General features: G+C 54.5%; 1 protein-coding gene across 5 annotated transcripts in view; it reads right to left on the bottom strand.

The window, feature by feature from the left end:
* The window catches only part of PARVB (parvin beta), a 145,649-nt gene that overhangs the window by 6,508 nt on the left and 126,626 nt on the right, over positions 1-12,515 (bottom strand). For 4 of the 5 annotated variants that reach the window (XM_064368193.1, XM_064368195.1, XM_064368197.1 and 1 more), the window contains exons 12-13: positions 8,531-8,603; positions 2,649-2,929 (exon numbers count right to left, since the gene is read on the bottom strand). In XM_064368193.1, the coding sequence (XP_064224263.1) occupies positions 2,853-2,929; positions 8,531-8,603 (150 nt within the window). In that variant the 3' untranslated portion in view covers positions 2,649-2,852. Of the gene's footprint in view, positions 1-2,648; positions 2,930-8,530; positions 8,604-12,515 lie in introns of those variants that run through there. The other variant, XM_064368194.1, reaches the window with a different exon arrangement.

The following is a 12,515-nucleotide window of genomic DNA, read 5'->3' as shown; positions in this document are numbered from 1 at the left end:
AGCCCCTCAACTACAGTGAGAAATTCAGAAACGCCCCCAGCAAACAGCTCCTTCCGAGGACTGTGGCAGCCGGGCCGTCCTGGGTCTTGGATGTTTGTGCAAAAGCTACATTAAAACAACAAAGAGTGGCCAAGAAGGGACAGGAATGTGGGTGGAGAACACTCGTGTCACATCTAAGCTTCTGTCACTTTAAAGTTTTTCAAACTGCAAAACCCTTTTATTAAAAAGGCCTCACTTCCAGGAGAGCCCAGCCCAGGAGATCCCCAGTGAGCCGTCAAGCGCAGGTCCTCAGGGAGCAGGCGTTCCTGCAGAGCTGATGCCGCAGCTTCTGTGGGGCATGGTGGGGGCACCACAGCGAGGGACCTACTGCGACCAGAGGCTGGCCCAGAAAGCATGGCCAATGGGATCACCAATTCTGGGAAGCTGAAGCCTCCTCCCAGAGTAACCGTCCTGTCCCCTCTGATGACACAGAATGGGCCGGGACTGCTCATTTTGGCTGAAAATTGCAGCTTTTTTTTTTTTTTTTTTTTTGAGACAGAGCCTCACTCTGTCACCCAGGCTGGAGTGCAGTGGCTCGATCCAGAGCTGTGGTGAGCAAGGGGGTGATTAGCCCAGAACCGAGTGAGCAGTGTCTCCTTTTATAGGATGCTCTAAAGGAAGATGCTATTGGGGCTACAGGGAGAATGAGACGAACATTTCATATCCTCCCATTACAAGGGGAATTACGTCCTCCCAAATCCACATGCTCAAGTACTAAGCCACAGCACCTCCTGCATGACGATATTTGGAGAGAGGGTCTTTATGGAGGTAATCGAGGTTAAATGAGGTCATAGAAGTGGGCCCTAATCCAGTGGGACAGCAGCCCTTCTTTTTTTTTTTTTTTTTGAGATGGAGTCTTCACTCTGTTGCACAGGCTAGGGTGCAGTGGTGCGATCTCAGCTCACTGCAACCTCCACCTCCTGGGTTCAAGCAATTCCCTGCCTCAGCCTACCCATGAGCTGGGGCTACAGGTGCACGCTACAACACCTGGCTAATTTTTATAGTTTTAGTAGAGACGGGGTTTCATCATCTTGGCCAGGCTGGTCTTGAACTCCTGACCTCGTGATCCACCCACCTTGGCCTCCCAAAGTGCTGGAATTACAGGCATGAGCCACCGTACCTGGCCACCTCTTCTAAGAAGAGAAGGTCAGCCTGGGCATGGCTGCTCATGCCTATAATCCCAGCACTTTGGGAGACTGAGGTGGGCAGGTCACTTAAGCTCAGGAGTTTGAGACCAGCCTCGGAAATATGGTGAAGCCCTGTCTCTACTGAAAATACAAAAATTAGATGGGCATAGTGGTGTGCACCTGTGGTCCCAGCTACTCAGGAGGCTGAGGTGGGAGGATCACTTGTGCCTGGGAGATCAAGGCTGCAGTGAGCTGAGATGGCACCACTTTACTCCTGGGTGACAGTGAGACCTTGTCTCAAAAAAATAATAATAAAAATAAAAGAGGCAGTGAGGACACAGACACACAGGGGGAAGACCACGTGAAGACACAGGGAGAGGCTGGCATCCAGAAGCAAAGGCGAGAGGCCTGAGGACATGACTCTCTGACATCTGAGCGACTCACCTGTTGCACTTTATTACACAAGGCCAGTGAACCAATGCACATCCTCATTTTAAGGTTTCCGAAGATGCATTCATTCCCTAAAAGGGCCTCTGAAGGGGAAAGCTCGGGCCCACGCTGCCTCCAGCAGCACAATTAAAACCACCATCTCCAGACCCAGCCCCTCAACCACAGTGAGAAATTCAGAAACGCCCCCAGCAAACAGCTCCTTCCGAGGACTGTGGCAGCCGGGCCGTCCTGGGTCTTGGATGTTTGTGCAAAAGCTACATTAAAACAACAAAGAGTGGCCAAGAAGGGACAGGAATGTGGGTGGAGAACACTCGTGTCACATCTAAGCTTCTGTCACTTTAAAGTTTTTCAAACTGCAAAACCCTTTTATTAAAAAGGCCTCACTTCCAGGAGAGCCCAGCCCAGGAGATCCCCAGTGAGCCGTCAAGCGCAGGTCCTCAGGGAGCAGGCGTTCCTGCAGAGCTGATGCCGCAGCTTCTGAGTGCCTGTGATCACTCATTGCACCAGCAGGCAGAATGCAGGGTGCTCTCAATCAGCAGGGGACGAGGGTTCAGGCTCTTTTTTTTCATCTTTTGGCCAAGGCAGACAACAACGGACTCAGCATCCCACGCAACTGAGGTGACTCGAGGCCTCAAACGCAAGCACTGGTGTTTAGAATCCTGCAGTTTCAAAGGCTCTCACCCATTGGGAATTACATGGAAAGGGGATTGAGAACAACAGCCAAAAGAGGCAGGGGGTGGGGTGGGGTGTGGAGGGGGGTGTGTGGGGGGGGGGTGGGGGGGTGGAGTGTGGAGTGGGGTGGGTAGGGTGGAGTGGGGAGGGGGGGTGGGTTGGGAGTGTGGATGGGGTGGGGTGGAGGGGGGGTGGGAATGGGGAGGGGAGGTGGGATGAAGTGTGGATGGGGGTGGGGTGGAGTAGGGGGGTGGGGTGGGAGTGGGGAGGGGGTTGGGGTGGGAGTGGGGTGTGGGTGTGGTGGGGGTAGGGTGTGGGGGTGGTGGGAGTGGGATAAGGGTGGGCTGGGGTGGGGTGGGATGGGGTGGGATGGGATGTGGGTAGGGGTGGGGTTGGGGGGTGGGGTAAGGGTAGAGGGGCATAAGGGTGGAGTGGGGATGACAGTCACACAGCTGGGACCAGAAGCCCACGGCGCCTGCCTCCGCCTCCCTGGAAAGGCACAGGGCACAGACAGATGCTGCTTTTCCTGCTGGAACACTCCTGCCACCGTCCACAGCTCCCCTGTCACTCCACATTCTTGTACTTGGTGAACAGGTTGTAAAGAACCCTCAGTGTGGATTTCAGGTCCAAGTTCACCACGTCTGCAGAAGGAAACAAAAACTTCAGGGGCCATGCCCTTCCCCTTGTCCTTGCGGTAGGTACTCTCAGAAGCCACGTCTCCAGCATGACACCAGCTGCTGCATCCCCACAGAGTGCTTCCCCTTAAAGACTGACAGCCACCCTGTTCAGGACGCTCTGGGCAGTGCCTCCCCAGGCACACAGGTTGTGTGAGAGCTCCTGGTACAGGCTGACACCCTGCAGGGACAAGCGCCTGGGAGACAAGGACAGAGACACTCCCACAGCCCCTCCTGGGGCCCTGGAAGTCTTGGGCCACTTTCTTTGGTTAGAAGAGAACCTTCTTGGGAACCAGACACCTTGTTCATTTCACTTGCTCTGTGACCTCTAAGTGACTTCCCCGTCTCTACTAAAAATACAAAAATTAGCCAGGCATGGTGGTGGGTGCCTGTAATCCCAGCTACTTGGAAGGCTGAAGCAGGAGAATCGCTTGAACCCAGGAGGTGGAGATTGCAGTGAGCTGGGATTGCGCAACTGCACTCCAGCCTGGGTGACAGAGCAAGACCCTGTCTCAGGGAAAAAAAAAAAAAAAAAAAGTGGGGGCGGGGCAGGGGGGACAAAGAACCAGGGCTCCCTCAGCAGCTCAGCAGCCAAGGGCCACCAGGGGCTCTTCTGAGGGTATGGGGGGGGCACTCCATGCTGCAGGTGGGGCTCAGTCTCTTCATCAGTAAAATGGGCCCGGACCAGATGACACCTGAGGCCCTTTGAGCCCTGATCCCTGTGATCCAAAGGTAACCACGGGTGACCCTGTGCTTTAGCCTGACCACGAGAGCAAGAAATGGCATCTGTCACTGAGAGAGCAGGTGGGGTGGCTGCTAAGAATCAGCAACTGTCCTTGTCACCGGGATGGAATTTCTCAACTCGCGCAGCCTCGTCAGAGCCGGTACGGCCTCCTTTCCTTCCCTCCCATTTCACAAAGAAGACCAAGATGCACCGTGGGGAAAGGACCTGCCTGCAAGCGTGCTGTCAGAGCAAGATCAGAGCTGAACTCGGCTGAGGACACACCTGGGGCCCTGTTGAGGATCCCGGGGTCTCCCCCTGGCCTGAAGGGTCCACCCCAGCTCCCAACAGCCCAGGGCAGGGAAGATGGCAGCCATGGAGCTGGAGGCGGCCAAGGCGAGGGGGACAGCAGGGACAGAGGAGATCCGAGAGGTGGGGGCCATCACCCACTGACCCCCACTGAGTCCACTCCCACAGGGGATTCACAGGGAGACCGGAGCAGCAGCCTGGCACTGATGCCCCAGGTCTGAGCTCTGAGAACTTCCAGACAGCCTCGCTGGACAAACAGAACTCAGCCCTCGAACCCCCACCAGACCCTGCTAACCACGGCCACCACTCAGCACCTGTGCCCAGGGAGACAGGAATCCCATTCTGTGACCTGTGAACTCCAACCCCCCTGTGCTTCCCAAACGCCCACCTCACCAACCAGCTCTGGCACTCAGCCCTGTGAACTTCTAGCGAGCAACAAGGCTCTCTCCCAGGCAAGGGGCCTCCTTAAGGGCAGGGCCGGGGACCCCACTGGAGTCTCCTCCAGCTCCCCTCAAGGGGGCAGGGGGCTGGGATGCTCATCAGAGCTGGGGGCCTGGGGAACCAGGTGCAGGCCTGGCTGTTCAGATGCGCCATGTGCAGGGAGCATGAGACTGCTCTGCTTCCTCCGGGTGGGCACCAACAGGGCAGTCTGAGGCCCATGGGGGAGGCCGCAGCCACTGCCTCCCTCCCCACCAGCTCTGAGTACTGCCTAGCTCAGAGGAGGGTGTCAGGGAGGCCGTAGCCACTGTGCTCTGTTCTCTGTGTCATTCTCATCTCTGGTACCTCCCGATTCTTGCTCCCCAGCTGGTTTTGAATGAAGAAGGAAAAATCTCTCATTCGTTGCATCAGCCACAAAGTAAAGGGGCCCAGCACGGACCCCATCTCATAAATCTCCGAGGCTTGGCCCCTGGCCAGGGCTGGCCCAGTGAAGATGCTAATGAGTACTGCAGACCAGGTCTGTCCCCTGCCGGGCTGGACGAAGGCCCTGGGACACCGGAGGGACCCTGCCTGGGAGGCTGCAGAACTCACTATGTGCCCTGGGCCAGCGCCTCTGCCTCTGGCCTGGTTTCCACGTGTCCGTGGTGGCTTTCCTAATGTGCCATCCAGCCTCACTCTCAGAGGCAAATGAGTACAAAGCACATCCCGGCTCAGGACAAACCCCCTCCTCGGAGGCCGGCCTGTCAGAGGATGTCCTGGCCTCTGGACATGTTCCTGCCTCACTCCTCAAAAAGGGGACAAAGGGCCGGGGGCAGTGGCTCACACCTGTAATCCCAACACTTTGGGAGGCTGAGGCAGGTGGATCGCCTGAGGTCAGGAGTTTGAGACCAGCCTGGCCAATATGGTGAAACCCCATCTCTACTAAAAATACAAAAACTAGCCAGGCATGGTGGCAGGTGCCTGTAATTGCAGCTGCTGGGGAGGCTGAAGCAGGAGAATTGCTTGAACCTGGGAGGTGGAGATTTCAGTGAGATGGGATGGAGCTACTGCACTCCAGCCTGGGTGACAGAGCAAGACTCTGTCTTGGGAAGAAAGAAAAAGGGTGGGGGGTTGTGGGAACAAAGAAACAGAGCTCCCTCAGCAGCTCAGAGGCCAAGGGCCACCAGGGGCTCTTCTGAGGGTATGGGGGAGAGCACCGCATGCTGCAGATGGGGCCCAGGCTTTGGGTTACGGGAGACTAAAGGAAGCCCCAGTCAAGTCCTCGGCGGACATGAGCAAGGATTTCTCCTCCCTGACGGTGTGTGACCTCACCATACACTAACGCTAACCATAAATATATATAATCTCATCATATATGATCTCATCATATGTATCTCATCATATAATCTCATCACATATATAATCCCATCACATATAATCTCATCATATATGATCTCATCATATATATAATCTCATCATTTATGATCTCATATGTGTGATCTCAGCATATATAATCTCATCATATATTTAATCTCATCATATATAATTTCATCATATGTACAATCTCATCATATATAATCCAATCACATATAATCTCATCGTAATCCCATCACACATTTAATCTCATCATATATTTAATCTCATCATATATAATCTCATCATATACAATCTCATTTATAATCTCATCATATATGATCTCATCATATATAAGTGCATCATATATAATCTCATCATATGTAATTTCATCATATGTATAATCTCATATAATCTCATCATTTATAATCTCATTATTTATATCTCATCATATGTAATCTCTTCAAATATAATCTTATCAAATATAATCTCACATATTTAATTTCATCATATATTTAATCTCATCATATATTTAATTCTGTGAGCAGGACCCTCTTCCGGTGCTCATAGAAGCAGCTCACTTGAGCTTAATAGGTGCCGAGGGGCTGGCAGGCTCAGCAGAACGTGGGTGGCACTGCCCGTCAGCCCTGCTGGAAAGTTACAGGGCAGAGCTGAACACTGAAGGCTCTGACAAGTCCTGTGTGATACACCTGCTCCCCCAGCGACCCCATGAGGTGTGTGGATGCAAGTGCCATAGTCACTCCCCTGCACAGATGAGGAGGCCCTGGCACAGAAAGGCAAAGTAACCTGTCCAAGGACACACAGCTGGGAGAGGCAGAGCAGCATCCCTTGGGCCCTCAGCCACTCCCTCATGCCCCTGCCTCACAGCAACAAAAGGGCTGCAGGGCAGCAGCCACGAGGAGTCCCAGAGACCCAGGCCACACCAGCCCCGACGGGCAGCAGCTCGCCACACGCCACTGGACGCATGCTTTGATCCAGTGCTGTCGAGCAGTTTCCAGGCCAGGCACTATTCTCAGCACACAGGACAAAGCCCTGCTGCCTTGGAGCTTCCATTCTAGTGCAGAGAGTGGGACAATGAAGAATCAACAGGCCAGGCGCAGTGGCTCACACCCTTAAACCCAGCACTTTGGGAAGCCAAGGCAGGCGGATCATGAGGTCAGGAGATCGAGAGCATCCTGGGCAACATGGTGAAACCCCATCTCTACTAAAAATACAAAAATTAGCTGGATGTGGTGGTGTGTGCCTGTAATCCCAAATACTTGGGAGGCTGAGGCAGGAGAATCGCTTGAACCAGGGAGTCGGATGTTGCAGTGAGCCGAGATCATGCCATTGTGCTCCAACCTGGAGACAGAGTAAGACACCATCTCAAAAAAGAAAAAAAAAAAAAATCAACAAGGCCAGGCATGGGGACTCGTACCTGTAATGGGAGGCAGCAAATCGCTGGAGCCCAGAAGTCCGAGACCAGTCTGGGCAACATAGTGAGACCTCACCTCTACAAAAAGAAAAAAAGTTAAAAAAATCAGCCGGGCGTGGTGGTGTGCACCTTAGTCCCTGCGACTTGGGAGGCTGAGGTGGGAGGATGGTGTGAACCCAAGAAGCAGAGGCTTCAGTGAGCTGTGATCACACCACTGCTCTCCAGCCTGGGCGACAGAGTGAGACCCTGTCTCAAAATAAAAAAGAATAAACAGCCACACACACAATGAGACGGGAGGGTGTGGAATCGTCCTGTGAAACCCTTAGAGGAGGATGCACAGGCAGGAGGGGACCAGCCAGCGCCTTCCCCATGGACTGGCAGGAGACGGTGACCATGGTAGGTGGATGGAAGGGACAGGATCCATTTTCTTGCTATGTCGGAGACTCTACACAGCCCGCCACTGAGTGGGTGCTGGCAACAGATTTAAGAAGCATCACGGACCCCGACTCATGTCCTACCATGGGGGACTCAGGAGAGGGAGCAGGGCTGGGCAGGGAGCCGTGGTCAACAGGGGACCCACGGGCATAAACCACAGTGTCTGAGTTCTGTGGGCTCCTCCTACGTGGCAAAGGTTTTGATGGAGGGAAAGAGATGGCGTCACACAGGACTTACCAGAGCCTTTAATGTTCAACTCTGCCCTGTAACTTTCCAGCAGGGCTCATGGGCAGTTCCACCCAGGTTCTACTGAGCCTGGCCATCCCCAAGCACTTATGAAGAACCCTTTCCAGGAATTCTGATGCTCGTTCTGGTTAGAGTCCTCGTACAGGCAACTCAGCACAGGAGCCAGGTGGGGACAGTGAAGTGACCACTCACCCCGGCTCTTCTAGCCTCCTACCCCCAGCTCAGACCCACACAGAGCAGGAGCACGCCAAGTCCCTGCTCCCAAGCACTGCGTTCGGCTGAGCACCAGGAGACCTCCATCCCAAGCGTTATTAAATTTGAGTAAGACTTTAATACCTTCTCAGGCCACAAAGCTGCATTTCCAGCCTGAGTGGCCAGCTAGAGACGCACTTCATCCTGAGGTCTGTGGGCAGAGGCCACGTCCTTCAAAGTGGTTATTAAAGAACCGGCACTGCCAGCTTCACCAGCAAAGTCCTCCTGGTCCCCAAAATGAGGAGACTGGGGAGCTGGGGTTGGCAAACCCTTGCCCCAGAGCCAGAGACATGGGGCCTATCTGGGGAACAACACGCCAGCCTTCCAGCCACTTCTGGGACCCGGTTTTCCTCCCTGCCACACCCAGCCCTCCCAGGGGAACCTGAGTCAGGGGCATTACCTTCAGGGCGAGCCTTGGGTTTCTTGAGGCCTCCGTCCAGCATCAGCTCAAAGGCAAAGGACACATTATGGACCTGCCAAGGAAGGGGGCAGGTCAGCTGTGGGGTCCAGCAGCCGTCCCCAGCCCAGGCCCGTTCACTGCCCACTGCTTGAGGACAGTCAGTGTAGACAGGACGGAGCCTCTGGAACACTGAGGTCCACAAGGACCCACTGAGCCCAGAGCAGACCACAGGGTGGGCAGGGACAGGGGAGGAAGTCTGCAGAGGGCCACATGCACTTCCTAGGCGGTTCTCACTCCTCACACTGGTGGTCTATGCTGAGAGATGGAAGGGTGAGGTGCCTGGCCAGCTTTCAAGGGCTCACAGCCAACAAGAGCCTGCTCTGCCCCAGACGCCAGCCATGTGATGAGAAGTCACAGTGACCCCATTTTGCTTATTTACTTACTTACTTATTTCCTTTTTTTGAGACAGGATCTGTCACCCAGGCTAGAGTGCAGTGCAAGATCTCGGCTCACTGCAGCCTCCGCCTCCCAGGCTCCAACCATCTTCCTGCCTCACCTTTCCAGTAGCTGGGACTCCAAGCATGCATCACTGGGTCTGGCTAATTTTTGTATTATTATTATTATTATTATTATTTTAGAGATAGGTTTTGACACGTTGGTCAGGCTAGTCTCTAATTCTTGGGCTCAAGTGATCCACCTGCCTCAGTCTCCCAAAGTGCTGGGATTATAGGTATGAGCCACCGTGCCTGGCCCACAGTGACCCCATTTTACAGAGAGGGAAACCGAGGCCCAGAGAGGATGAGTCCCAAGCAGAAGCACACAGGCCTGGGCACTGCCCCAGGAAGGGCTATAAAGAGCTGCACATGCCCAGGCGTGGTGGCTCATGCCTGTAATCCCAACACTTTGGGAGGCTGAGGCGAGCAGATCACCAGGTCAGGAGTTCAAGACCATCCCGGCCAACATGGGGAAACCTCATCTCTACTAAAAATACAAAAATTAGCTGGGCATGGTGGTGGGCACCTGTAGTCCTAGCTACTCAGGAGGCTGAGGCAGGAAAATCGTTTGAACCTGGAAGGCGGAGGTTGCAATGAGCTGAGATGGTGCCACTGCACTCCAGCCTGGGTGACAGAGCGAGACTCCATGTGCCACCCCCCCAAAAAAACCGAGCTGCTCGTGAGGCTGTGTCTTTGCAGGATGGGGTGCCCTTGGGGCAGGGAGGGCCCCAGCACTGAGCAAGCACAGTGGACTGGTCAGAACTGAAGTCAGACCCATGGTGGCTGCAAGCGTCAGCCTGCAGGGTCCCAGTCCTGTTAGATGCTGCAGAAAGGTGGCCACCTCCTCACCTACCATAACTTCTCCTGATATAAAAGGGTCTATGACTACTCAGTGCCCAGTGTACTGGAAGCTTTCATTCTGCTAATGATGGCTGAACAGATTTAAAATAAGAGCCTTCTGGGCTGTGTTTAAAGACCACTGGTGAGGGATGCAGGTGATGAACCAGATTACATCCAGCCACCCACCTGCCACAAGCCAAGGCTGATGGGAGGAGGGGCATCAAACAAGACACAGATGTCATACTACCAGGGACCTCAGGGTTCTTAGCAATCAAACGTCACGTCCAGGCGCAGTGGCTCACGCCTGTAATCCCAGCACTTTGGGAGCTAAGGCTGGTGGATCACTTGAGGGCAGGCATTTGAGACTGGCCTGGCCAACATGGTGAAACTCTGTCTCTGCTATAATTTAAAAAATTAGCTGGGCTTGGTGGTGCACACCTGTAATCCCAGCTACTTGAGGTCTGAGGCATGAGAATCGCTTGAACCCGGGAGGCAAGGTCGCAGTGAGCTGAGATCGTGCCACTGCACACTCCAGCCTGGGCAACTGAGCAAGAGTCTGTCTCAAAACAAACAAACAAAAAAAAAAAAACAAAAAATCCTTTCAACAATCATATTTTCATGATTCTGAGGTCAACGAATCAGAAGCATGAACAATTTGACTTGCAATGTCATTGAATAATTAACCAGGAAAAAGCAGCTTCCCTGGGTTAATCAAATGCACAACACTGGAAAACAGCCTGGGGTGCTTTGGAAAAGCTTCCACAGTGCACACGGCCTGTGCTCGGAGAAGCAAAGGGGTGAATGGTGTGCCAGCGCCAACCTCGAGAGGGCCTGGCTAGACACGGGGTCAGTGGGGAAGACACCGCCCGGGAGGAAGGCAGGCCATGTCCACCCCGGAGGCGGGGAGGGTGAGCAAACCGAGACTCTGCTCCAGAGGCCAACTCGGAAACTACCAATGGGAACGCCAGGCAACAGGGCAGACACCCCAACCCCGCAGGACAGCCTGCCTGGATATGGGGGTGGCTGCAGCAGGGCTAGGCCTGAGGGTGGCCAGACACTGGATATGGGGACGGAGTAAAATAGCCTGTGTGGAGGGTGCAGAGAGCAGTTCCCCTAAGGAGAGAGCAGGGAGCAGCCTGCAGATGCTGGCACCCACCATGGGGCAGGTGCATTCGGCACAGGCTCCTTTCCCCTCCTGGCCCTGGGTGAGGTTGGGTGCCATCTTCCTTCCCAGAGGAGGGTACTGGGACATCGGTGCCCTAAAAAGGCACAGGGCTCAAAGGGATGGAACCAGGACTGAAACACATTTAAGTCTGATCTGGAATCTGTGCCCATTCTCCTCCAAGAGCCTCCTGCCTCGGATCCCCTAGCAGCACAGGTCCCTTTAGCTGACCACCGTCCATGTCATCAAATTAGCTCACACACGTGTGCACACGCACACGTGCACACTCACGCACACACAACAGGCTTGACCCCACATGGAGATGGAGACAGGAGAGCAAAGAGTGGGAACAGCAAGAAAAGATGCTGTTAGATGCTGCAGGAAGCTGGCCACCTCCCCACCTACCATGACTTGCCCTGAAATAAAAGCATCTATTACTACTCAGGTATCTTTCTTTTGAGGAGAGATTCTTCCCCGGTGTGAAAGTTAGCACCAATTTGGACCGGTCTGTTTTCGTGCCTCTCCCGTACACCTCTGAAGCCGGAGGAATCCTCTTCCACGCAGAGAAGGGGGGATGCTCAGGAGAAGCTGGGGATGAGAGGCGTGACACATGGAGACGCTCAGAGACGGCCGGAGAGTGTGATCGGGCGACGAGATGGTCACCCCTGCCCCAGGAGAGAACAGCTCAAGGGGACAGCAAAGGGCCTTCCAAGCCCCTTCCAAGCCTCACTGCTCCGCAGACACTCGGCCCCACAGTGATTGGTTTAGAAGTAAGATTTTCCTTCTGCTTTCTTCTCAGGCTGAGGAAATGCCGGGCAGGAAACTGCCACCGTCCCATGCCTGTCCTCTCTCAGGGCCCTGCCTCTGCCCTCAGCCATCTTCCATGCCCCACAGGACAGGATCAGGGCAGATTCCCAGCACGCAGCTCCTGGCAAGGCCTGGGGACCACCCACCCCGACCCTGACTGCAGTGGGAGTCCCCAAGGCCCAGCGAAGATCAGGCCATACACACCCCTGCTTCAAGCCAGCCACATGGGCAGAAATCCTTTCTCTCTGCAATTCAAAAGGTTTCAGTCAACCTGGCAGGGTGAGGAAAGAAAAGAAGGTTCTGGAATAGGAGTCGACCCTCCTGGCTCTGCCGTTGCTGGCCGTGCAACCCTGGGCTGGCCTCAAAGCCCTCCTGAGATTCCCTGTCCTCGTCCAGTAATGCTGAGGGGATCAGCTGAGGGGAAGAAACTCATGTTTTCTTCTAGGAAACATCTCCAGGTCTCCAGGGTACACCCCACTCCACAGAGACGGGGGGCTGCAGAGTCTCCCAAAATGATGACCGAGGGGTGCCAGGCACTCAGCACATGGCCAGTGTAGGGTAAGGCTCCACAGTGGCTTTGCAACAGAAAGCCAGGGACGCTAGGCACGGTGGCTCACGCCCGTAATCCCAGCACTTTGGGAAGCCGAGGTGGGTGGATCTCCTGAGGTCAGGATTTCGAGGC

Source organism: Aotus nancymaae, unplaced genomic scaffold, assembly GCF_030222135.1.
Source record: "Aotus nancymaae isolate 86718 unplaced genomic scaffold, 86718_ANA_hifiasm-v0.15.2.pri h1tg000076l, whole genome shotgun sequence".
Taxonomy (NCBI): domain Eukaryota; kingdom Metazoa; phylum Chordata; class Mammalia; order Primates; family Aotidae; genus Aotus; species Aotus nancymaae.
Note: the sequence above shows the minus strand (reverse complement) of the source record. Positions and strands in the feature narration are given on the sequence as shown.